At 40.4% G+C, this 27,375-nt stretch overlaps 1 protein-coding gene across 1 annotated transcript in view; it reads right to left on the reverse strand.

Moving 5' to 3' along the window:
- The window catches only part of PLOD2 (procollagen-lysine,2-oxoglutarate 5-dioxygenase 2), a gene marked incomplete at its 3' end in the record, with an annotated part of 224,728 nt that overhangs the window by 22,750 nt on the left and 174,603 nt on the right, over nt 1–27,375 (reverse strand). Inside the window, exon 8 of the mRNA XM_006088668.3 lies at nt 14,881–14,982. Within this exon, the coding sequence (XP_006088730.3) occupies nt 14,881–14,982 (102 nt within the window). The remainder of the gene's footprint in view (nt 1–14,880; nt 14,983–27,375) is intronic.

Genomic DNA, 27,375 nt, shown 5'->3' on the forward strand with positions numbered 1-27,375 from the left:
CGGGGGGTGGGCCTCCCCTGGGGGGTCCCGGATGGGAGGGGGTATATTCTGGGAGGGGGGGATCCTCCCCCCCCCCCCCCCCCCCGTGCACCGGGCCTCCAGTATATATATATTTCCCCCTTCTTTAATCTATCTTTGTATTCGTTTACTATAGGAAAAGGGGAATAGAGAGTAGATAGGCCTGAGTTGGTGATTGGAATTAACTAAGCTATTAGTAGAAGAAGAGAAGAAGAAGAGGAAAAACAGAAGCAAAAAAAGGAAAGAAATAAAGAAAAAAACAACAAAAAACAAACATCAAGAAAAACTAACTAACAATCAAACAAACAACAACAAGACAGACAGAAAGAAAAAGGCAAAAAAATTTGGATAGTGAAAAAAGAGAAGAGAGAAGTATGTATGGGCTTGGAACAGGGAAGAGGAATTTAGATATATGAGTAAAATCAATTTTTAACAGGGAGTAAAAAGAAAGGATAGAGAACAACTAAAGCAGGGACAGGGTAAGAGAAACAAAACAAAAAAGGGGAAAATGAGGAAGAGAGTGTTGGCATAAAGGAAAAATTGAGATAGAGTAAAATAATACTAAAGGGAAAATAAAAATAGAATGTAGAACACTAATCCCAAAATAAAATAAAAGAAAAGATAACATAAAATAAAACTTTAAAAAGGGGCAAAATAATAGTATTAATAATAATAGTTAAAAATAAGAATATAATAACAAACAAGGTAAAATCAAGTGAGAGAAAAAATTAATTTCTTAAGTAAAAGATAAAAAATAAAAATGTGAAGTAGTGAAGGTCATTCACTTCCTCTACTATTCTGCTTGGCACGTCTGTTTCCTTTCAGGTAGTCAGCACAGTATTGAAGTTCCCTGCAATCCACTGCTCCTCTGTGTCATAAGCCACAACCCTGTTTTCAAGCAGGTGGGATCTCTCTGCTCTCTTTGGTTCTCAGCATGTCTTTAGTTGTATTTACACACGAGTCAATTTCTGATACAACTCTTGGGGGGCAGTGTTTCTGTCTTAATATCTGGGGCTAAAAGGCCTCTCTACCTTGGCTCTGCACACGACTTTTCCCCTGGCTCTGTGTGCGTCTCTGCAGGCATCTCTGCATGAGTCTCTGCATGCGTCTCTGTGCCTGTCTGCGGCTGTTTCTCCCTCCAGCCTGGCTCCCAGACCTCACCTTTCTCTAGGCAGTATCTGATCTTTCCATCTGTGGATTGCCTCACCAGCTGTGTTTAATTCGCCAGTTCCGGGTGGGTGCTGTTTGATTCAGCTGTTCCTTCTATCTACTCTGTGAGAAGGCGCAGGGCCCATCCACGTTTTCTTCGCTGCTTTGTCTCCCCCTGAGCAAATCTCTCAGGCACCCTCGGTTGGGGAGGCTGGAGTTCTGGCATTCGTGGGTTTGCAGATGAGGTAACTAGTCCCTGGGTGTTGTGGTTGTAAGTTTCTGGGAGGTATCTGAGGTCTCCCCAGTTGAAGATAAGGCTGGGGTTCCAATCACAGTCGGTCTCCCAATCACATCTGGTCTCCCCTTCAAGATGGCGTGGTCTCTGCGGCAGAGCTGGCCACTCCAGAAGAGATTTCAGCCCCAGTAGAGGCTGCCCAGTCACGGGGGCCGGTCCGCCAGTCCCCAACAGTCCCATGGAATATAGCTGTTTCTCACTCACAAAAATAGGCACTCCCTGCACATCCACACACTCTCCTTTCATTCTCTTACTCACACACTATCTTGCAGCCTGCCGTCCCATCGGCAGCCATCTTGGATCTCCTCCCAGGTTTTTTGGCATATAATTGTTCATAGTATTTTCTTGCGATCTTTTGTAATTCTGTGATGTCAGTTGTTACTTCACTGCTTTCCTTTCTGATGTGATTTATTTGGATCCCCTCTCTTTGCTTCTTCGTGAGACTGGCTAAAATTTCATCAATCTTGCTTAAAGAACCATGTCTTGGTTTCATTGATCTTTTGTACTGTTTTATTCAGGCTCTATGTCATTTATATCTGCTCCAATCTTTATTATTTCTTTCCTTCTCTTATGCTGGGCTTTTCTTGTTGTCCTCCTTCTAATTCTTTAAGTTGTGGGGTTAAATAAGTTATTAATTGTTCTTGTTTTTTGAGGTAGGCCTGTATTGCTATGAACTTCCCTGTCAGGACTGCTTTTGCTGTGTACCAGAGATTTTAGGTTGTTGTGTGTTCATTTTCATTTGTTTTCAGAAAGTTTTTGATTTCATTCTTGATCTTGTTGGCAACCCATTCATTGTTTAATAAGATGCCATTTAGTATCCATTTGTTGGAATGTTTTTTGGGTGTTTTTACTATATTTGATTTCTAATTTCATTTTACTGTGATCTGAGAAGATGTTTGATATGATTTCAGTCTTCTTGAACTTGTAGAGCCTTGTTTTGTGTCCTAACATGTGGTCTATCTTTGTGAATGATCCATGTAAACTTGAGAAGTAAATATATTCTGCAGCTTTGGGGTGAAATGTTCTATAAATGTCAATTACATCCACCTGATACAGGTGTCCTTTCAAGTCACTGTTTCCTTGTTAAGTTTTTGTCTGGAAAATCTAATCAGTGAAGTCAGTGGGGTAAGACCCCTGCTATGACTGTACTTTGCAGTTGATCTCTTCCTTAAAATACTATAGTTTTTTAATATATTTGGATATTCTTATATTTGGTGCAAATATGTTTACCAGGGTTATATGCTCTTGTTGGATCGATCCCTTTAGTATTAATGTAGTACCTTTTATTGTGTCTTTGATGGCCTTCATTTTAAAGTCTATTTTGTTGGATATGAGTATTGCTACTCCAGCTTTTTTTTTCATTTCCATTTGCATGGAAACTTTTTTTTCCCATCCCTCATTGTCATCCTTTTGTTCTGAGGTGGGTCTCTTGTAGGCAGCATATAATTGGGTCATATTTTTGTATCCATCATTGTCTTTTATTGGAGCATTTAATCCATTTACATTGAAGGTTGCTAGTGATAGATATTTATTGCCATTTTAATTCTTTATGCCTATGTTTCTCTCTAAATATTTCTTCTCAGCAGCCCCTATAGCATTTCTTGCAGTGCTGGTTTTGTGGTGATAAACTCATTTAATCAGTTTTTGTGTGGGAAGCTCTTTATTTCACCTTTTATTTTGAATGATAGATTTGCTGAATATAGTAAGCTTGGTTTCAGATCCTTGCTTTTCATTACCTTGAGTACTTCATATCATTCCATTCTGGCCTGTAGAGTTTCTGATGAGAAATCTCCTGACATCCTTATGGGAGCTCCTTTGTAGGTAACAGTTTGCTTTTCTCTTGCTGCTTTTAAGATTCTTGTTTTGTCTTTAATTTTTGTCATTTTAATTATCTTGTGTCTAGGTGTGGGCCTGTTTGGGTTCTTCTTGCTTGGGACTCTCTGTGCCTCCTGAACATGTGTGACTTTTTCCTTTACCAGGTTAGGGAAGTTTTCTGCCATTATTTCTTCAAACACATTCTCTAGCCTTTGCTCACTTTCTTCCCCTTCTGGTACTCCTATTGTGCAAATAGTTATGTTTCATATTGTTCCACAACTCCTTTAAGCTGTCTTCCTGTTTTTGTATTGTTTTATTATTTTTTGTTCTGATTGATTTTTTTCTATCCTGTCTTCTAATTTATTGACTTAAATTTCTGTTTTCCCTAATCTGTTGTGTACTCCTTCCAATGCGTTTTTTATTAGTGCTATGTCACTTTCCATGCTTACTTTATCATTTTGAGCATCCCTGCCATCAGTATTCTGAGCTCTATGTTTGATAAATGTCTTATCTTCATGTCATTTAGTTCTTCTTCTGGAGAATTATCTTGTTCTTTCATTTGGGGATTGTTTTTGGTATCCCCATTTTGGCTGCCTGTTTATATTTGTGACTACACATTAGGTAGATCTACTATGCCTCCCAATTTCTAGTGTAGGACAGTGTCAGATGCTGTTTCTGACTGGCCCTGCATACCCTGTTTAGAACTATCAGCAATTTAAAGCTTGTGGTTCCCTTTGCTGGGTCTGGTGCCTTTGGATAGAAACTAGATGTGCACCAAGGTCTGCTTTTCCTAGCCCCAGGCAAAGACCCAAAGCCTCCAGAGATCTACTTCTGCCTGCAATATGATTGCATTCAGTATTTTTTGTTTGTTTGTTTATATGTTCTTTTTTTATTGCTTAAATTATTACAAAGAGTATTACATATGTCTCCTTTTTTTCCCCGCCCTTGACAATCCCCTGGCCTCCCCTACCCCCCAGTGTCTTATGTCCATTGGTTATGCTTCTATGCATGCATACAAGTCCTTCGGTTGATCTCTTACCCCCCCTCCTGCCCCCCCACCCTCCCAGGCCTTCCTGCTGTAGTTTAACAGTCTGTTAGAGGCAACTCTGCCTCTGTATCTACTATTGTTCAAAAGTTTATAATGGACTCTATTATCCATGAATGAGCGAGATCATGTGGTATTTTTCCTTCATTGACTGACTTATTTCACTTAGCATAATGCTCTCCAGTTCCATCCATGCTGTTGCAAATGGTAAGAATTCCTTCTTTTTTACAGCAGCATAGTATTCCATCATGTAGATGTACCACAGTTTTCTAATCCATTCATCTACTGATGGGCACTTAGGCTGTTTCCAGATCTTAGCTATGGTGAATTGTGCTGCTATGAACATAGGGGTGCATATATCCTTTCTGATTGGTGTTTCTGGTTTCTTGGAATATATTCCTAGAAGTGGGATCACTGGGTCAAATGGGAGTTCCATTTTTAATTTTTGAGGAAACTCCATACTGTCTTCCATAGTGGCTGCACCAGTCTGCATTCCCACCAGCAGTGCACAAGTGTTCCTTTTTCTCCACATCCTCTCCAGCACTTGTCATTTGTTGATTTGTTGATGATAGCCATTCTGACAGGTGTGAGATGGTACCTCATTGTTGTTTTGATTTGCATCTCTCGGATGATTACTGACTTTGAGCATATTTTCATATGTCTCTTGGCTTTCTGAATGTCCTCTTTTAAAAGGTGTCTATTTAGGTCCTTTGTCCATTTTTTGATTGGATTGTTTATCTTCCTTTTGTTAAGTTGTATGAGTTCCCTATAAATGTTGGAGATTAGGCCCTTATCAGATATAATGTTGGCAAATATGTTCTCCCATGTAGTGGGCTTCCTTGTTGTTTTGTTGATGGTTTCTTTTGCTGTGCAGAAGCTTTTTATTTTGATGTAGTCCCATTTGTTTATTTTCTCCTTAGTTTCAATTGCCCCAAGAGCTGTATCGGTAAACATAGTACTACAACAAATGTCTGCTATTTTGCTACCTATGGCTACTTCTAAGATTTTTATGGTTTCCCGTCTTACATTGAAATCCTTTACCCATTTCGAGTTCATTTTTGTGTATGGTGTAAGTTAGTGGTCTAGTTTCATTTTTTTGCATGTATCTGACCAATTTTCCCAGCACCATTTATTGAAGAGACTGTCTTGACTCCATTGTATGTTCTTGCCTCCTTTGTCAAATATTAATTGCGCGTATTGGTTGGGGCTGATTTCTGGGCTCTCTATTCTATTCCATTGATCTATATGTCTGTTCTTGTACCAGTACCAGGCAGTTTTGAGAACAGCGGCTTTGTAATACATCTTGATATCTGGTATTGAGATCCCACCTACTTTGTTCTTTCTCAGGATCGCTGCAGCTATTCGGGGTCGTTTTTTATTCCAGATGAATTTTTGGAGAGTTCGTTCTAGGTCTGTGAAATATGCCGTTGGTATTTTAATGGGAAGTGCGTTGAATTTATAGATTGCTTTGGGCAGTATGGACATTTTAATGATGTTTATTCTACCAATCCAAGAACATGGTATGTTCTTCCATCTCTTTATGTCTTCCTCTATCTCTTTTTTCAACGTCCTGTAGTTTTCTGAGTAGAGGTCTTTTACCTCTTTAGTTAAATTTATTCCTAGGTAGCTTAATTTTTTTGGTGCGATGGTAAATGGGATTGCTTTTTTAGTCTCTCTTTCTGCAAGTTCACTACTGGTGTATAGAAATACCATAGATTTCTTGGCATTAATTCTGTATCCTGCTACATTGCCGAATTCTTTTATTAAGTCTAATAGTTTTTTGATGGAGTCTTTAGGGTTTTTTAAGTATAATATCATGTCATCTGCAAATAAGGACAGTTTTACTTCTTCTTTTCCAATTTGGATGCCTTTTATTTCTTCTTCTCTAATTGCAATGGATAATACTTCCAGTACTATGTCGAACAGGAGAGGGGAGAGTGGGCATCCCTGTCTTGTTCCTGTTCTTAGGGGAAATGGTGTTAGTTTATGTCCATTGAGTATGATGTTGGCTGTGGGTTTGTCATATATGGCTTTTATTATGTTGAGGTATGATCCTTTTATTCCCACCTTGCTGAGAGTTTTTATCAAAAGTGGGTGTTGAATTTTGTCAAACGCTTTTTCTGCATCAATTGATATGACTATGTGGTTTTTTTCCCTTCAATTTGTTTATGTAATGTATCACGTTTATTGATTTGCGGATACTGAACCATCCTTGCATCCCTGGGATAAATCCTACTTGGTCATGGTGTATGATCTTTCTGATGTACTGCTGGATCCGATTTGCTAAGATTTTGTTGAGGATTTTGACATCTATGTTCATGAGAGATATTGGCCTGTAATTCTCTTTCATTCTGTTGTCTTTACGTGGTTTTGGTATTAGGGTGATGCTGGCTTCATAGAATGAGCTTGGAAGTGTTCCTTCCTCTTGAATTTTTTTTAGTAGTCTGAAGAGATAGGTTTTAGTTCTTCCTTGAATGTTTGGTAAAACTCCCCTGTGAAGCCGTCTGGTCCTGGGCTTTTGTTTGCTGGAAGCTTTTTGATGACTGCTTCAATTTCTTCCATAGTTATTGGCCTGTTGAGATTTTTAGATTCTTCCTGATTAAGTTTTGGAATGTTGTATTTTTCTAGAAATATGTCCATTTCCTCCAGGTTGTCTAGTTTGTTGGAGTAAAGTTGTTCATAGTATTTTTTAACAATCATTTTTATTTCTGTGGGGTCTGTTGTTATTTCGCCTCTATCATTTCTGATTTTGTTTATTTGGGTCCTCTCTCTTTGCTTCTTGGTGAGCCTGGCTAGAGTTTTGTCAATCTTGTTTATCCTTTCAAAGAGCCAGCTCTTGGTTTCATTGATTTTCTGTATTGTTTTTTTGGTTTCTATGTCATTTATTTCTGCTCTAATCTTTATTATCTCCTTCCTTCTGCTCACTCGGGGGTTTTCTTCTTGCTCTCTTTCTAATTCTTTGAGCTGTAGATTTAGATGATTTACTAACATTTTTTCTTGTTTGTTGAGGTAGGCCTGTAGAGCTATATACTTCCCTCTCAGGACTGCTTTCATTGTGTCCCAAAGGTTTTGGATTGTTGTGTTTTCATTGTCATTAGTTTCCAGGATGTTTTTAATTTCTTCTTTGATCTCACTAGTAACCCAATCAGTATTTAATAACATGCTATTCAGCTTCCAAGTGTTTGAGTATTTTGAATTGTTTTTATTGTAGTTTATTTCTAATATTATGCCTTTGTGGTCTGAGAAGATGCTTGGTATTATTTCAATCTTCTTGAATTTGGGGAGACTTTGTTTGTGACCCAATATGTGGTCTATTTTTGAATATGTCCCATGAGCACTTGAGAAGAACGTATATTTTGTGGCTTTGGGGTGAAGTGTTCTGAAGATATCAATTAAGTCCATCTGATCTAATGAGTCATTTAGGATTGCTGTTTCTTTGCTGATTTTTTGTCTAGTGGATTTATCCAGTGATGTCAGTGGTGTATTAAAGTCCCCTACTATGATTGTATTGTTGTTGATCTCTCCCCTGATATCTTCCAGGAGTTTTCTTATGTATGTGGGTGCTCCTGCATTGGGTGCATAGATGTTTATCAGGGTTATATCCTCTTGTTGTATTGATCCCTTTAGTATTATGAAGTGGCCTTCCTTATCTCTTGTTATGGCCTTCACTTTGATGTCTATTTTGTCCGATATAAGTATTGCTACCCCAGCTTTTTTTTCATTTCCATTTGCCTGAAAGATATTTTTCCATCCCTTCACTTTCAGTCTGTGTGAGTCCCTTCTAATAAGGTGGGTCTCTTGTAGACAGCAAATGTATGGGTCATGTTTTTTTATCCATTCAACCACTTGATGTCTTTTGATTGGGCCATTTAGTCCATTTGCGTTTAAAGTTATTATTGAAAGGTACTTGTTTGTAGCCATTTCTATTTTTTTTGTGGCTGTTTTCTTTCTGGTCTTTTTATTTCTTCTTTTTACACCAGTCCCTTTAGCATTTCTTGCATGGCTGGCTTGGTGGTGATAAACTCCCTTAGCCTTTTTTTGTCTGTGAAGCTTCTTATTTCCCCTTCAATTTTGAATGATAGCCTTGCTGGGTAGAGAATTCTTGGATTCAGTCCTTTTCTTTGCATCACTTTGTAAATTTCTGTCCATTCTTTTCTGGCCTGATGTGTTTCTGTTGAGAAATCGGTTGATAATCTGATGGGGGATCCTTTGTAGGTAACTCTCTGTTTCTCTCTTGCAGCCTTTAAGATTCTCTCTTTGTCTTGTACATTTGCCATCGTTATTATGACGTGTCTTGGTGTGGGTCTTTTGGGGTTCATCTTGCTTGGGACTCTCTGTACTCGTGTAACTTTTTTCTTCCCCATATCTGGGAAGTTTTCTGTTGTTATTTCTTCAAATAGATTTTCTAATCCTTGCTGCTTTTCTTGTACTTCTTGCAGCCCTATTATGCGTATGTTACTTCGTTTCATGTTGTCCTGAAGCTCCCTTAGGCTCTCCTCCTGTTTTTTAATTTTTTTCTCCAGTTGCTGTTCAGATTGAGCTTGTTTCTCTGCCTTATCTTCTAACTCACCAATTCGGTCCTCTGCTTTTTCTAGTCTGCTGTTGAAACTTTCCATGGTGTTTTTGATTGTAGCTATATCACTTTTCATTTCTTCCTGATTCTTGCATAGGTTGTTGATCTTCTCATCCATCTGGTGAATGAATTGTACAACCATTATTCTGAATTCTTTTTCTGTCATGTTGCATGCTTCAACTTCATTAATTTCCTTTCTTGGTGATTCCTCATTGTCTTTCCTCTGGGTGTTGTGTCGTCTCTTCATTCTGATTATCTCCCGATGGTTCAAACGTCGAGTTGCCTGGGCCGTGTGCAGTGCGAGCCTCCCACCACCCTAGTGTCACTGAAGAGCTCTGACACTAAGATGTGTGGTTGTTGTTGGTTGGTGGGAACCAGGCTTGCTCTGAGTCAGTGTTGCCAGCGCTCAATGTGGCCTCGTACGTGCCCTTAGAATCAGGGACCCTGCCTGCACCGTGCTGAAAACCAGAGCCCCCTAGCATGCGCCAGGAGTCAGAGTTCCCCAAGAGACCAGTATCAGAGTCTCTGTTGCTTCACGCGACCTCGCCTTGAGAATCAGGGTCCCTGTGTGCCCTTGCACCAGGAATTGGATTCACTGGCTCTTAGTATGAATGCACAGGGAATCAGGATCTCAGGCACAGGTGATAAGAAACACAGTCAAGTCACTGGTGCTTGGTGCTGCCTCCTGCCCCGAGAAACGGGGTCCCTGGGCCTGTGCTATGCGGACAAATTCCAGTTCGCGCGTTTGCTCCCAGCCCAGGGCTCCAAAGCCTGCAGTGCATGTAGGATCCGTTCCCGGTACTCGCGCGTTTGGTTTGCTCCCAGCGCAGGGCTCCGAAGCCGGCAGTGCACGAAGGATCAGTTCCAAGGTGCTCGCGCACTTCCAGGCCAAAGTACCTGCAGTGCTGAGGCCCTGGCAAGGGGTGGGTCTATCAGTTAGTTACTCTGGCGCTGCCAGCGAGCCTGCGGGAAGGGGGGATGGGCTCTGTTACTCACAGATCTGCCGCGGGGATCTCTGAACTTTTGGTGTCCGCAGGTCTGTAACTGGGGATCTCTGAACTTTTGGTGTCCGCAGGTCTGTAGCTGTGGTCACAGGTCTCTGTCCCCAGTGGCTGCAGGGTCCTGGTATGCGTCTGAGATCAGACTGGGTGGTGCTGAGGCCAGGGTCCTAGTCTCAAGCAGCTCTGTTTCCCAAGATGGCGTGGTCGCTGTGCCTGTGCTGGCTGCCCAGGAGTGTCCGCACCAGGAGCGGGACTCCGCCGCCTAAGACTGCCCGGTTTAGCAGCCCCTTAGAAGACCTGCAGAATCTAACTGTCCCTAGCTCATACACACATACCACACACGTCCACACACTCCTCTATCACTTCCTTGCGCTCTCACACTCTCTCCCTCCCTACCTTCCTGCTGGTCGCCATTTTCCTCCTGCATTCAGTCTTGATTAGCCTCAGGCTTTTGACCACAGGGTGAAGTGTGTTTTCAACAGGGTATGGCAATTGCTTCTGCCCGCAGGCTGATTTTTATTCTCAGCCTCTTAATGGGTCTCAAAAACTCCAGAGGCTGGAGCAATAGGTTTCCTATTAGGGTGGGGCAATTGCCTTGATAGCAAAGGTCTACTGGAGAAAGATAGCTTGAGGGAATGACTCAGCCCAGGAAACAGGGGTGACTGCCCTCTGAGCTCCAAACCCAGAGCCCCCAACCCTGGATTCTCCTCACACAGCTTCAGTCCACTCTGTTCTCCCTCTGCTGGAGCCCAAGGTGAGTGCTACAATATTCTGTGAATTGGCCCTTTAAGAGGGTGCCTGCATTTCCAGCCATCTCTCGCTGGCAGACAGCCACCCTGATGTTTTTTTTTTTACAGCCAAGTGTTAAGTGGGCATCTTTTTCATTTCTGGTGCTCTGGACTGGAGATCCCAGCTTGGGGTTTAGAACCCAGAGTTCTCAGTGGGAATCCCCCCCCCCCCCACAAAGCTAAGATATCTTTCTAGAACTTCAGCTGCTGTCTGTGGGAGCCCTGCCAGCAATTTCACAGCTCCACAATTCCTACCTGTCTCTATGTGGTCTCCACTTTCTGTCCTTGGCTATCAGAGTTCTCTCCAGCTAGTCTTCAGTTGATTATTCAGGATGGTTTTTCTGTAATTTAGTTATAGTTCCAGTTTGGTCTTGGGAGTGTGTCAGTGTAGCACCCTCTTACTCCACTGCCATTTTGGAATCTTCAAAATAGTCCATTTTATATAATTTTCTTAAATTCTCTGTGTATGTTTTAGGGGATAGTTTATCTTTCATTCATTTGATGCCAACTTCTGAAATATCCATTATATTCATCACTCCTTGTGATAAGTAACATTTAGAAAAGGAATGAAAGTACCTGGCTTCAAAATTTACAAATGGTTGGGGAAGTCAGAAACCTAAGTTAACAACCATGTAATAATTTTATTACAAGAACCATATGAAATTCTTCAATATAATGCCATTTAAAGCCATCTTTTAGCCCTGGTCAGTGTGACTCAGTTTGTTGCAGCATCATCCCCTTCATCAAAAGGTGACAAATTCCATATCTGATTGGGGCATGTTCAGGAGGAAACCAATTGATGTTTCTCTCTAACATTGATGTTTTTCTCTCTCTCCCTTCCTCTCCCTAAAATAATTTTTAAAAATAAGATAAAATAAAACTTTATTTTAAAGCCTGAATTTAAGTATTAAATATTTTTTAAAACCATAGATGTTAAATGCTGCAGTAGGGTACCTCTTTCCATCTTTTACCATATCATACCTCACATACTCCTTTGTTACCTAAAATCTAGGTCCTAGATTATATCCTAATATTTGTTTGCATTGAAGCATACCTTGAACACTATTGTATTTCTTTACCAATTCATTCAATCACCTAAGTATTTATTATTAAATGAATAAAAAAGCACAAACAACTAAAGACAAAATATCTACCCTCCAGTTCTTAATAATAAAGGAAAATAATACAAAGTGGATCACAACTCTCCCTTACCAAATGAGACAAAATATTTCATTTAAATTTCATAACCCTAAAGTTACTTGTTATACCAAATTTACGTGTTAGAAAAATGGAATTTAGAAAAGTTAAGCAACTCAGAACCATAAATTAGTAGGTAAAGAGTTAGGTTTCAACATGCTATACCTCCATTATCAATCTAAGTTAGTTTTCATATGCTAATGATAATAACAGTAACAATTAATATTAGGGAATGCTTAAAATGTATATATGTATAAAATGTATATATATGTATATAAAATATCATTATATATATATATAATTTCATATAACCCTCCTACCAACCCTCTGAGATAGCCACTATTATTTTCATATATAAAAAAACATGCTTATGGTCCAATCTAAGAATATGGTAAGACTGAGATCTTAACTACCTACATAATTTTAATTTTTATATCTATTGTATGATAACTACATATATAAAACATGTAAGAAATTTATTTTGCATAATAGAATGTTTTTCCTTTCTAGTATATTTTAATAGGCTATAAGACAAAACAGCCTAAGAATCAAGTGATTTACTCCTATATGCAAACAAAAGATAAAAATTTAACATAAATATTTTTCTATCTTTGCACCAGAAAGTTTATGTAAATGAAACCAAACATAAAAAGTATTACCCTCCAGAATATAGAACTACTTTCTGCAAAAAAGATCGGGATAAATTTTTAAACATCGTCATGATGCAGCTTCATTCAGAAATATTATGGCATTCTTTCCAGATAGGAAAGAGTTTGTTATTGGAGAGATTGGCTAAAAATTCTTATTTTCAAGAAAATAGAGCACTATATTAAAAGTTCTTCAGTGAATGTGGAGTTGCAGAGCACAATATCTGAAAACCTATGAATTGGGATTACAGAAACATTTTTTTCCTAAGTGACAGGTGCACTCTGTGACTAATCTGAGTCGGGTGGAGAAATAATGAAATATAGTACTCAGACATAAGAAATGTTGCAAATACTGCCATTTGCAACTCCATGGATGGATCTTGAAAATATCATGCTAAGTGAAGTAAAAGTCAGGAAAAGGAAAAAACCATATGATTTCACTCACATGTGGGATATAAAATGGAAACTCATAGACACAGACAGCAGTATGATGGTTACCCGAGGGAGGGGCGTAGTAAAGGGTAAAGGATGTCAAATATATGATGATTGAAGATTTGATTTTGGGTGGTAGGCACACAATGCAATATACAGTTGCTATATCATAAAATTGTACACTTGAAACCTATATAATTTTATTAACCAATGTCACCCCGATAAATCTGAAAAAAGAAAGTGAGTCAGGAAAAACAAACAAACAACTCTTAAATATGCATGAGTTACTCTTTATCCTCCTTTCAGATAGTGATAAGAATAGCAACTATTTAATTCAGGAAATTTAATGTTTTACAGTAAGAATGTTTTGTATTTGCATGGGTCCAGAAGTTACTGGGAATTTTATTTTTGTCTAATAGTTCTACTTATTGGCAATCTATAGATTCACAATGAACTTAAGGTGAATGAAAGAAGGAATCAGCCTTAATGATCAAAATCATCCCTAGAATGCATACACATAATAGACTCCCAAGTTACAAAAACAATTTTTTGGAAGAAAACTGTTACTATAGAATATCCTAAATCTGGCCCTGGCCAGTGTGCCTCAGTTCGATGGGCACCATCCCATGCACATGAAGGGTTGTGGGTTCCACTCCTGGTCAGGGCACATGCCCAGGTTTCATTGTGTGCAGGAGATAACCGATCTATGTTTCTCTCTCACATCACTGTTTCTTTTTCTCTTTCTTTTCCTCTCTAATAGCAATAAAAACATTTCTTTTTTAAAAAAGAATATCCTAAAACTGCTCTGGTTGTTAAAAAATCCATAAAAATATTTTATAGATAAATAATATTTCCATTGCTCATTTATCCTCTAAGTACAACTGATAAAGTATAGTATAATTCTCTATAAAATATATACAGGGTGGGGCAAAAGTAGGTTTATAGTTGTGAGTATGCAAAACACAAAATTTATTCTTGCATCATTATTTATTAATTACTGTATTATTTTCACTCTGTATATATAAGTAGCACAGTTCCTGGCATATATGATGCACATGACATCTAGGAAAAAATGTACAGTGATCAAGAATATAGGATCTGGCCCTGGCTGGTTTGGCTCAGTGAATAGAACGTTGGCCTGTGGACTGAAGGGTTCCTGGTTTGATTCCGGTCAAGGGCACATGCCTGGGTTGTGGGCTCTATCCCCAGTAGGGGGTGTGCAGGAGGCGGCTGATCAAAGATTCTCTCTCATCATTGGTTTCTATCTCTCTCTCACTCTCCCTTCCTCTCTGAAATCAATATATATATATATATATATATATATATATATATATATATATATATATGATTTGGAGCCAGATTGCCACAATTCAATTCCTACTTCCAACACAAAAATTATATGCCTTTAAACAAGTTACTTAACCTGTGTATATACCTCAGTTTTCTCATTATAAAACTTAGTTGATAATGTTATCTACTGAAAATTTTATGAAGTTTAAATGAGTTAGTATATGTAAAATACTTAAAATAGTCCTTAGTTATATAATATATTATTATTTTTAAATCAAAAATTTAAAATCGAGCACAGATAAAATTAGTCAATAAAAATGCTGAAGCACTATAACCATTTTTCAATGCTTTACCAAGTTAGCAGACTAAAATAAAACAAGAACACACAATTATAGCAAGCTATTAAATATTAGCAACCAAGCCCCTTTATGGAGGTCAATTATTAGCTGGTTTTGCTTTAAAAAATAGTTCAGATATACACAAATCTAGCAATTATCTGAATCATTGTTTTAGCTTTATAAATCCATTATCTATTTATCAAGACTATATTATCACTTTTTTACAAATCACTGTATTTCATGACAATGTCATTTTTGTTATTACATTTCACACACACTCAATTGCACTCACATTTACTGCAGACAAGTCAATTGTATCCAATTCACAAAGAGTGCACCCACTGTCCTGTGTCCATGCATTAGGTACATAGTTTCCAAAATAGTTCAGGAGAATCTAGTAAATAAAGGAGAACTGTTTCAACAAAAGTAATCCTCTAATCTCAATGTACTTTTGTTCCATGTAATTGGTACATATAACTGGGTACATTTCTTTAATAATTCTACTAATATTTATCACTTAGAGGTACATACTGAACAATGTTATCTCCAGATAATGAACTATAAAGTAGATCAAACTTTCTCTAGAAATGCCAAAAATGCAGTATAAATCATATAGGTGTATATATATAATATGTTAATTATCTCTCCGACCATTCGACCTTTTGACCAGTTGCTATGATGTACACTGACCACCAGGGAGCAGGCGCTCCAACCGGTAGGTTAGCTTGCTGCTGGGGTCTGGCTGATTGGGATTGAGTGAGACAGGCTGGACATACCCTGGAGCCCTCCTGCGGTCCCTCCCAGCCCAGAACGTGAACCAAAGGGGTCCCTCGGCCTGGCCTGCACCCTCTCGCAATCCAGGACCCCTCAGGGGATGTCGGAGAGCTGGTTTCAGCCCAATACCCACAGGCCAGGTCAAGGGACCCCACCTGTGCATGGGCCTTTAGTTTCATTATGTAAGGAATGATATCAGAAGAGACACAATTAAAAAAAAAGTCAAACAATGAAACATACATTTTTAATTAGGTTAATGAGACTTATTAGAAAAACACTACAAGTAAAAGCAGTCATGTGAAGAGTAAATTAGTAATAAGATAAATGTTTAAAAGATCAGCATAGATAATTACAGTGAATGGGGCAGTGGCAGTGTGATCTCTTACTAATCATCACCACACAAAACAAATACTATATAAACTTGATTACCAAAAGGCACTAAACTATGCTACTTACTGTCAAGTAGGCTTCTGGGGCACTGATTTCAGGAAAAAAAAAAAAGCTTGCATATTAAAACAAGCTCCTAATTACAGCCCCCCACAAATCCTATCAACAATAAACTAAAGTACAATACTGCTTCCCACCCACCCACTTCAGATCTAAAAGAGCATCTCCTTTGTGACTCCTTTTCCTCTCCTTAAACACATGTTGGCATTCCTTTTTTCTGTAAAATCTGGGTCCTTGTGTGTGTTCTGGATGAGGAAGAGGGTGAGAGAATACGGATGGAGAAAAGAGATAAACACTGTAAGATATATTCTCAGCACTCAAACAAATCTTCAATATACCTAGATTTAAACATCTTAGGGAAAATTCTGCCAATTTACTTTAAAAAATTACTACACTTTCCCTAACCAGTTTGGCTCAGTGGATAGAGCATCAGCCTGTGGACTGAAGGGTCCCAGGTTCGATTCCAGACAAGGGCATGTACCTTAGTTGCGGGCTCATCCCCAGTAGGGGGTGTGCAGGAGGCAGCTGATCGATGTGTCTCTCTCATCGATGTTTCTAGCTCTCTATCCCTCTCCCTCCTCTCTGTGAAAAATCAATAAAATATATTTTAAAAAAATTACTACACTTGCCCAAGCCAATTTGGCTCAGTGAATAGAGCATCAGTCTGTGGACTGAATGGTCCTGGGTTTTATTCTGGTCAAGGGCACATACCACAGTTGCAGGCTCCATCCTGGCCCTGGTCAGAAGGCAACCAACCAAGGTGTGTCTCTCACATCTACGTTTGTCTCTGTCTCTCCCTCTCCCTTTCACTTTCTTTAAAAACCAATGGAAAAATATCATTGGGTGAGGATCAACAACAGAAAATTACTACAGTTTCTGCTGCACTTTTTTTAAAAAAAATTTAAATTGATTTCAGAGAGGAAGGGAGAGGGGGAGATAGATAGAAACATCAGCACACCCCCCACTAGAGATCGAGCCCACAACCCAGGCATATGCCCTGACTGGGAATTAAACCATGACCTCCTGGTTCATAGGTAGATGCTCAACAACTGAGTCATGCTAGCCAGGCTCCACTGCATTATTAATACCTGTAGTGGTATGAACATCTGCAGATCTTTATTTTTTATTACTTACTATGTCTTTTCACAAACTAATTATTTTACTTCAAGACAGTGAAGCTGTAGCAAACTAACTGGCTATGACTTTCTTACTTTTAACAGGAAGCAACTGAAATCCTTATTATGCTTATATCCTTGACTCTTCATTGGAAAGGTGAGATGGACTCAAAAGAAAAAGATGTCTATCCATTAAATATGATGGTAGAAAACATACAGAAGTGCCAAGTAAATTTTTCTAGCTCCCTAAGACTCTAAAAAAGATCTTAAGGTATAGGACAATTGAGGTAATCAGTCCAGTACAATTCTACAAAAATCCTCCAAAATATCTGAGATTTCATCCAAATATTTCTATTGTACTAAAACTTAAAAATGCTGTTAAAACAAGTACAATATCAATTACAATGGGAAAATCTGTGTTAGATATTGTAGACTGAGTTACATTCAATCTGTAGAGCATACAGAAGACATGAACAGCAACTAACTCACTCACATTTCTTACAAACTACATGATAATTCAGGAAAAAAATTCCAAGGCAGGAAATATGTAGTTATGGCATTAGTTAATGTCACTTCAAAAGTCAATATGGTCACTCTGATGTGCCTCTATACCAAAAAAATTTTGAAGTTGTAAACTTACAGATGCAAACGTTAATCATTCATGTTCTATACAAAATTGTTTTTGAAGGAAAAAATAAAGCAATTCATGTGAAAATAAATCTTTTATTTAGTACTAGAGGCCCAGTGCATGAAATTCGTGCATGGGAGGGGGAAGTCCCCTCAGCCCAGCCTGCACCCTCTCCAATCCGGGACCCCTTGGGAGATGTCCGACTGCTGATTAGGCCCAATCCCTGGGATCGGGTCTAAACCAGCAGTCAGACATCCCTCTCACAATCCTGGATCGCTGGCTCATAATTGCTCACCTGCCTGCCTGCCTGGTCACCCCTAACTGCACCCCCCTGCCAGCTTGTTCACCCTTAACTGCCCCCTTGGCAGCCTGTTACCCCCAAAGGCCCCCCTATGCCAGCCTGGTAACTCCTAACTGCTCCCCCCCCCCGCTGGCCTGATTGCCCCTCACTGCCTCTGTGTGCCAGACTGGTCACCCCCAAGTGCCCCCCCTGCCATCCTGGTCATCCCCAACTGCCCCCAAGCCGGCCTAGTTGCCCATCACTGCCCTCCCTGCCAGCCTAATCGCCCCCAATACCTCCCCTGCCCGCCTGGTCACCGCTAACTGCCCTCCCGCCAGCCTGGTTGCCTCTTACTGCCCCCACCAGCTGGCCTAGTCACCCCCAACTGCCCCCATCTGCTGGCCTGTTCACTCCTAACTGGCCCCCAAAGTCAGCCTGGTCACCCCCAACTGTCCCTCCTGCTGGCCTGGTTGCCCCCAACTGCCCCCCCTGCCGGCCTGGTTGCCCCATGCAGCCTGCTGTTCAGTAGTTTGGTTGTCCCTCACTATCACCCCTGCCAGCCTGGTTGCCCCACACAGCCTGCTGTTCAGTCATTTGGTCATCCCTCACTAACCCCCCTGCTGGCCTGGTCACCCCACACAGCCTGTTTGTTCAGTCGTTTGGTCATCTCTCACTTACCCCCCTGCCGGCCTGGTCGCCCCACGCAGCCTGCTGTTCAGTCGTTTTGTTGTCCCTCACTAAACCCCTGCCGGCCTGGTCGTAGGCAGCCATCTTGTGAGGGTGTGAGGGTTAATTTGCATATTACCTCTTTATAATATAGGATTATTTACAAAAGAGATTTTTTAAAGATTAGTGGGAAATATACAGTTTTGTTTAAAATATCCTGGGAAATAATTTTTTCTTTTATTTGACATATTCTTTATTCTTTGGTCAGGCCATGATTCTGTTCAAGGATGGTTCGATTCACAGTAGCTGTTTTACCCTTATTTTTCATCATGACCGCTGACTTTTTCTTTTCTTTTTTTTTGCTTAAAGTATTACAAAGGGTATTACATATGTGTCCTTTCCCCCCCCCCCACCCTTGACAATCCCCTGGCCTCCCCTACCCCCCAGTGTCTTATGTCCATTGGTTATGCTTATATGCATGCATACAAGTCCTTCAGTTGATCTCTTACCCCCCTCCCTCCTGCCCCCCAACCCTCCCTGGGCTTCCCGCTGCAGTTGACAATCAGTTTGAGGCAGCTCTGCGTCTTGTATCTATTATTGTTCATAAGTTTATAATGGTCTTTATTATCCATGAATGAGTGAGATCATGTGGTATTTTTCCTTCATTGACTGGCTTATTTCACTTAGCATAATGCTCTCCAGTTCCATCCATGCCGTTTAAAATATCCTGGGAAATAATTTTTTTTAAAGGAAGAAAAAGATCGCCCAAATAGTTGGCCATACCTAAAATTCCCATCTATATATAAACATTAGTACTTCCATTACTAGTACTTCCCTCACCTCAGACACCTCACAAAAAATAAATATTTATTTCATGCATTATTGATTAGTCTATTAGAATTCCAATGTGAATATGAAAATGACAATATTTTTTAAAAGGCCTGAGCATAAAACTCATTAGTTTTAGTTCTCAAAATTAAAACTTTATTTTCTAACCTTTCTACCTCAATTCATTTTTCATAGATAATTAAGATATATGAAAACCCTGACTTTTGACTGGAAACCTTTATTTCTTAACCTTTCTACCTTAATTTATTTTCATAGATAATTAAGATACATTTAAAACCATGACTTTTGACTGGAAACCTCCCTCTTGGATTTTTCACCACATAGGCAGAGGTCACCTACCACACTGGCCTTCCATTTACATCTGTTTTCTTCATTAAAAATTGCAAACATTTATGCTGGCAGCTAAGAAAAGTACAGAAAACTGTTTATGTAGTTAGGCTGTTCTGGGAAGGCCCCAGCTACTACATGGCAGTGCTTTCCTAGTCCTTCTTTCACAATATCAAGATGTTTCCAAGTATCATGTCATTTCATTGGCAAATAAACTTTTCCAACCATATCCTTTCTTTTTTTTCCCAGATCATTCAATGATTCAAGTTCACAGTAACCAAGGCATGGTGGTTTTTATGCAAAAAGTAAATTTTTACTGCAAGTCAAATTAGTTTCAGAAATGTCTTTTTTCATGTGCAAATTAGGTGACTTGATCTTGTTCTGTTAAACTTGTTTCTATGAAAATGTACCACTTTCATAATGATTACCTTAAGATGGATATTATATGATACTAGAGGCCCAGTGCACGAAATTCGTGCATGGAGGGGGTTGTTCCCTCAGCCCAGCCTGCACCCTCTCCAATCAGGGACCCCTCGGGGGATGTCCGGCAGCCAGTTAGGGATCTGGGACCACTGGCTCCTAAACACTCACCTCCCTGCCTGCCTGCCTAATTGCCTCTAACCCTTCTGCCTGCCTGTCTGATCGCCCCTAACTTCTCTACCTGCCTTCCTGATTGTCCCTAACTGCCTCTGCCTGCCTGATAGCCCCTAACTGCCCTCCCCTGCTGGCCTGATTTCGCTCCCAACTGCCCTCCCCTACAGGCCTGATCTCTCCCCCAACTGCCCTCCTCTGCCGGCCAAATTAGTTCTGATTGGTCAGTTTCTATGCCAGTCAGCATCTCTTGGCCTATCAACGGGGCCTGATCAGAAAGGCGGGGCTGATCAGCAGCCCTGTTGGAGGCCTGGAGAGAAATGGAGACACGGCTGTTGGCCAGGCTGGGAGAGAAAGAGAGGCAAGTTCTGATCAACAGCTGCTACAGAGACTACGGATCAGACCCTGCCTCTCTCTCTGCAGGCCTCTCTCCAGGCCTGATCTGTAGCCCCCTTGGCAGTCAGTGCTGGGTGGGGGTGCCCACAGTGGTGCAGTCAGTGCTGGGTCACCACAGCAACCCAGCACTGACTTCTAGTCTGGTTGAGTCTTCGGTCGTAATCAGTCGTTATGACCCTGGCTGTTTATTATATAGATTTAAAAGAAAAGAATGGGGGGAGGTTAGAAAATGGTGGAGGAGTAATGAAAGCTATACTGACACTCTCCCAGGACCAAACTGGAAATACAACTAAAATACTGGAAAGTCAACTAAAGATTAGCTGGAGAGAACCCTGATAACCAAGGATGGAAGATAGGGAGAGAACTATGCAGCTATAAAAAAGAAGGATCTCTTAGCCTTTGAGACAGGATGGAGAGTGTCATGCTAAGTGAAATAAGCCAGTCAGAGAAAGACAAGTATCACATGATCGTACTCATATGTGGAATCTAATGAACAAAATAAACTGGTGAACAAAATAGATCCAGAGACATAGAAACATGAAACAGATTAGAAGCATGAAACAGATTGTGGAATCTCAGAGGGAAGGTGGGAGAGGGTGGGTGGGATGAGATGAACCAAAGAACTTGTATGCATATATGCATAACCCATGGGCACAGTCAATAGAGTGGTAAAGTTCCTGGGCAGAGGGTGGGTGCAGGCTAGAAGAGGTCAATGGAGGGAAAAAGGAGACACATGTAATACTTTCAACAATATAGATTAAAAAAAGAGAAAAGTTTGGGCATTTCATCTTCCTTATGGCTGAGTAGGATTCCATCGTAGATAGGGACCACATCTTTAGCCAATCATCTATTGAAGGGCACTTTTGCTATTAGCACCATGAATAATGCTGCACTGAACACAATATATCTTTGCAAATGTATGTTTTTGAGTTTTTTGGGCAGATACCCAGAAGAGAAATTGCTGGGTCATATGGTAACTAACTCTATTCTTTTTTTAAATATATTTTTAAATTGATTTCAGAGAGGGAGAGATAGAAACATCAATGATAAGAGAGAATCATTGATCGGTTGCCTCCTGTATGCCCCACACTGGGGATTGAGCCCACAATCCAGGCATGTGCCCATATTGGAATCGAACCTGGACCCTTCATTTCTCAGGCCGATGCTCTATCCACTGAGCCAAATCAGCCAAACCAGGGCACTAACTTTATTCTTAATTTTTTGAAGAGCCTCCATACTGTTTTCCATAGTGACTACTAGTTTACATTCCCATCAGCAGTGAACAAGGCTTTCTTTTTCTCCACATCCTCCCCAGCACTTGTTATTTGTTGCTTTGTTGATAAGAGCCATTCTAACAGGTGTGAGGTGGTATCTCATGTAGTTTTGATTTGCATTTCCCCAATATCTAGTGAAGTTGAATATCATCTTTGCATTCATCTGTTTGTCATTTATATGTCTTCTTGGAAGAAGTGTTCTCTACTCATTTTTTAATTGTATTGTTTGGTGTTGAGTTGTATGAATTCTTTATATGTTTTGGATATTAACCCCTTGTTGGAGCTGTTGTTTGCAAATATCTTTTCCCATTCGTATTAAAATAAAGACCTTAGGAACAGGTGAGATCTTGCTCCTTGACATATGTCATCAGTTTGGCTCATAAACTCTTATAAAATTTGTCTTAAAAAAAGCATCTTCAAAAAAAAGAAAAGCAGGCTGAAATAGCCTCAATAAAATAATCAAACAACTTTTTATTTTAACATGTAAATGTACTCATGCTTTATTGTTTAGCAGAGAAGAATATGTTACAGAATACTATGTACATGAATCCACTTTGGTTTAAAAATATTCAAAGTAACTGTTAAAATACATAATTTTTAAATTCATTTCTTAAGTGTTGGAGCTATGGGTAATTTTCCTCTGTATCTGTTGGAATTAGGTATTTTTTCTACAGTGAATATATGCCATTTGTTAATAAAGATGTTTTAAAATAGGACATACATAAAATCAGTAATTTTATAATGTTATAGAAAAACAGTTACAGGAATGGTGACTCAGGTTAACTGTGAATTTGAGGAAATTGTTTCAAGTTCAAACCCAAACTCCTAAATTGAGGTCAAGGAAGCCATATTACACACTCAGAAGGACTACACTGAAGTCTTTACCCCTGTTAGCGGTTTAGAAAAATGTACAGCACTTCAAGCACAGAACAAAGATAAAACATTTATTTCCATTGTTATAAAATGTCTTACTAATATACAGATTTATCCCAGTGAATTTTGTTTTATTAGATTTAAGTTTTTATTTTATTAAAGATATCCACCTGCAAAATTATAATTCTAAACTTTTCCACATTAGGCAAATATTTTCTCCTTTATATTAATCACCTTATTGTAAGTTAGGTTTTTTGAGTTTAATTGTGTTGGGCCTCAAAATAGCATCAGAGATTTGATCACAGCATATCCACAACATTCTGCTATAATAATATTAGCATCTGGGTAGAGATCTGATGACTCAGCAATCTGGTGTAACATTAAATTAGTAGATTATTAAGTGGTGTTTATATTTTATTTTTAAAAATATTCTAAAGATTTTCAATGTCATCACATATGTGAGACCATAATTCAAAGTAGAGATGGAAAAATTTCAGTATTAGGTCAGGAAATTTGCCCAGTTTGTACAAATTTACCAAAAGTAACAACTAAAAGTATATTTCATCCAAAATATATCCCAAATCTTTCATTCTACTAAAGGGTTCTGAATTCTTCCAACCTTATAAAAACTTTCTGAGAGCTACTTTTCTTGTATGTGTAACAGACTATTACCTTTTTTTGTTGTTGCTTTCTCTTTTATTATTATTATTTTTTAATCTTTATTCTTGAGATTATTACAAATGTCCCTATTTTTCCCCCCATTCCCCCCCTCCACCTGGTTCCCTCCCAGCCCCAGGTCTTCGCCACGATGTTATCTGTGTCCATAGGTAATGCATATCTATACTAATAAAAGCCTAGGTGGTCCTCACACCCTCATGTGACGCCCTCACATCATCACAAGATGGCCAACAGGGGAGGGCAGTTGTGGGTGATTGGGCTGGCAGGGGAGGGCAGTTGGGGGCGACCAAGCCTGCAGGGGAGGGCAATTGGGGGCCATCAGGCTGGCAGGAGAGGGCAGTTGGGGTCCATCAGACCAGCAGGGGAGGGCAGTTGGGGATGAGATAAGGCCAGCAGGGGAAGGCTGTTGGGGGCAACCAGGCCTGCAGAGGAGGGCAGTTGGGGGTAATCATGCTGCAGGGGAGGGCAGCTGGGGGCAACCAGGCCTGCTGGGGAGGGCAATTGGGGGACATCAGGCTGGCAGGGGAGGGCAGTTGGGGTCCATCAGACTGTCAGGGGAGGGCAGTTGGGGTCCATCAGACTGGCAGGGGAGGGCAGTTGGGGTCCATCAGGGCAGCAGGGGAGGGCAGTTATGGGCGACCAGGCCTGCAGGGGAGGGCAGTTGGGGGTGATTGGGCCGGCAGGGGAGCAGTTAGGCATCAATAAGGCTGGCAGGGGAGCAGTTACGGGGCAATCAGGCTGGCAGGCAGAAGTGGTTAGGGGCAATCAGGCAGGCAGGCAGGCGAGTGGTTAGGAGCCAGCAGTCCTGGATTGTGAGAAGGATGTCTGACTGCCAGTTTAGGCCCAAAACTGGCAGTCAGATATCCCCCAAGGGGTCCCAGATTGGAGAGGGTGCAGACCGGGCTGAGGGACACCTGCCCCCGTGCACGAATTTTATGCACTGGGCTTCTAGTATGCATATAAGATCTTTGTTTAATCTCTTCCTGCCCCCCCCCCCCAACCACCATCCCTCTGAGAATCTTCAGTCTGTTCCATTTCCATGCCTCTGATTCTATTTTATTCACTAGATAATTCTGTTCATTAGATTTCTTATTTGTTTATTTTGATTTTTAGATTCAATTGTTGATAGATATGTATTTATTGCCTTTTTATTGTTTATATTTTTTATCTTTTTCTTTTTCTTCTTCTTCTTCCTCTTGTTAAAGAATACACTTCAACATTTCATGTAATACTGGTTTGGTGGTGAGGAACTCCTTTAGCCTTTTTTGTCTGTGAAGCTCTTTATCTGACCTTCCATTCTAAATGATAGTTTTGCTGGTTGTAGAATATTCTTGGTTGTAGGTTCTTGCTATTCATCACTTTGAATATTTCTTGCCACTCCCTCTGGCCTGCATAGTTTCTGTTGAGAAATCATCTGACAGTCGTATGGGCATTCCCCTGTAGATAACTAACTGCTTTTCAGATTCTCTTTGTCTTTAGCTTTTGGCATTTTAATTATGATGGATCTTGGTGTGGGCCTCTTTGGGTTCCTCTTATTTTGGACTCTCTGTGCTTCCTGGACTTGTAAGTCTATTTCTTTCACCAGGTAGGGGAGGTTTTCTGTCATTATTTCTTCAAATAGGTTTTCAGTATATTGATCTCTCTCTTCTTCTGGCACCTCCATAATGCGAAGGTTGGTACACTTAAAGTTGTCCCAGAGTCTCCTTATACTATCTTCATATTTTTGGATTCCTTTTTCCTTTTGATCTTCTGGTTGGGTGTTTTTTGCTTCCTCATATTTCAAATTGTTGATGTGATGCTCACAATCCTTTATTCTACTATTGATTCCCTGTATATTATTCTTTGTGTCTGTCAGTGTATGCTTAACTTCTGACTGGTCCTTTCCCCCCCTTTTTTTTCTTTTTCTTTTGGAGGTTTCTAGAAGATTCATGAGTAACCTTATAACCGTGGTTTTGAACTCTATATCCAGTAGTTTGCTTTCTTCCATTTCTTTCATTTGTGACATGTTTCTTCGTCTTCCCATTTTGGCTCCTTCCCTGTGTTTGTTTCTATGTAGTGGGTAGAGCTGCTATGTCCTCTTGAGTTTTTGGGTGGCCTTGTGTAGTAGGTGTTCTATAGGGCCCAGTGGCTCAGCCTCCCCAGTCACCTGAGCTGGGAGCTCTAGATGCACCACTTTGTGGATTGTGAGCACTGTTTCGTTTTAGTTGAGACTTGATTGCTGTTGGTGTCACTGGAAGGCCAATTGGCTGTGACTACAGTGGGAAAGCTGCTGTTCAGGAGACACCACTATGGAGCAGGACTTGCTTCAGTGGGGCTTTGGTGCTCACTGAGTCTGCCCCTTGAGTGTGTCACTTATGGATGTGTAGAGTTGTAATCTGGTATGGTCTGACACAGACCACTGGGTACACTGGCTCTTGGGTCTCCAGAGAGGTGCAAAGTCAGCCACTGCCTGGGGCCACCCAGCAGGTGTTAGAGAGATATTCAGATTCTTCCTCTTTGTATTGGGTTTGGAAGTGCCCAGATGAGGTCCAGCTATGAAGTAAGACCAGCTGGTGCTGGTGTCGGGTCTTGGGCCTTTTATTGATAGGTTTAGGGCTCCTTGACCCAGCTGCCACTTGTTTGAAAGATTTTAGCCTAAGCAAGGACAGGCTATTTCATATGCAAAAGCTGCTGCACACAGCTTAGTTGGGGTTGAAAATTGGACGAGGTGGGGTCTTAGGGAATCATCAGGGCAGAGCAAACAGAAATGGTTGCCAGTCAGCCCTGTGACCCAGGAGGTCTCAGCACAGAAACAATGATCCCTGTGAGCATTCCTTCTGAGAGAAAGCTGCCCCCACGTTCCTGCCCTGATGCCCGACAATTCAGTTCCTCCTCATACATGTCTGTGTTCCTCAGAGCCTTGCCCTGATGCTAGAGCTCAGAGGGAGCAGGACCTTATAAGTTCAGTTCATGGTACTGGCCTTTTAACATGTTAAGTGCCCAGCCTGTTTTGTCTTCCAGATGGAAAGTATAGTGTCAGTCACCGGTGACTGACTGGACACCTAATGTGTTAAGAGGAACAGCTAGGTCTCCAGCAGCCTCTGTGTCACTGAGCCCCAATCCACACTGGTTTTTACAGCCCATAGTTCTTAATCCCCATAGGGACCACTTTTCCCAGCTCTGGGACCCTGCATTGGGGGTATGGTGTGGGGCTGGGACCCCTTGCCCCTCCAAGCAGCCTCCACAGAGATGATCTCCCTCCCAATTAAAAAAGCAGCACATGTGGGTGCCATACCAGCCCATTCCATGCCTCTGCACCTCCTACCAGCCAGCTTTCCAGTGGCTCTGATGATGGTTGTTCTGTATCTTAGTTATAATTCTGATGTGGTTGTGGGAGGCAATGAGTACAGGCGTTTAACCATGCCACCAACTTCTGTGAATCTCCAACATTTGTTTTTTTTTTTTTAAGCATCATGATATAGTACTAACAATAAATTTGCTTTAAGAATAAAAAGTAATGCTTTAAACCATAAATCATAGTTTCCACCTGAAAACTGATTTATATTAGATTTTATCTAGACAAGTATGAAAATTAAATACAATATAGAAACATACAGTGTGTCCCAAAGAAATGTATACACATGTTGAAGAATTATTAATTCCAGTGGATTTAATCTAAAAAGAAAGAAACATCATTTTTTGGGACACCCTATGTTTCAAATAAAATGCTAATTAAAAATCACAAAATGGATGAGAGAAGGTGAAGGGATTAGTCAAAGAATATATATGCCTAATCCATAGTCACAGACAACAGTATGGTGATGGCCAGAGGAAGGAGGGTTGGGTGGAGGTAGGCAAAGGGGGGGGGGTCAATGGGGACATCTTGTATAGTATCAACAATACAAATAAA

Source organism: Myotis lucifugus, unplaced genomic scaffold (genome assembly GCF_000147115.1).
Source record: "Myotis lucifugus unplaced genomic scaffold, Myoluc2.0 scaffold_50, whole genome shotgun sequence".
Lineage (NCBI taxonomy): Eukaryota > Metazoa > Chordata > Mammalia > Chiroptera > Vespertilionidae > Myotis > Myotis lucifugus.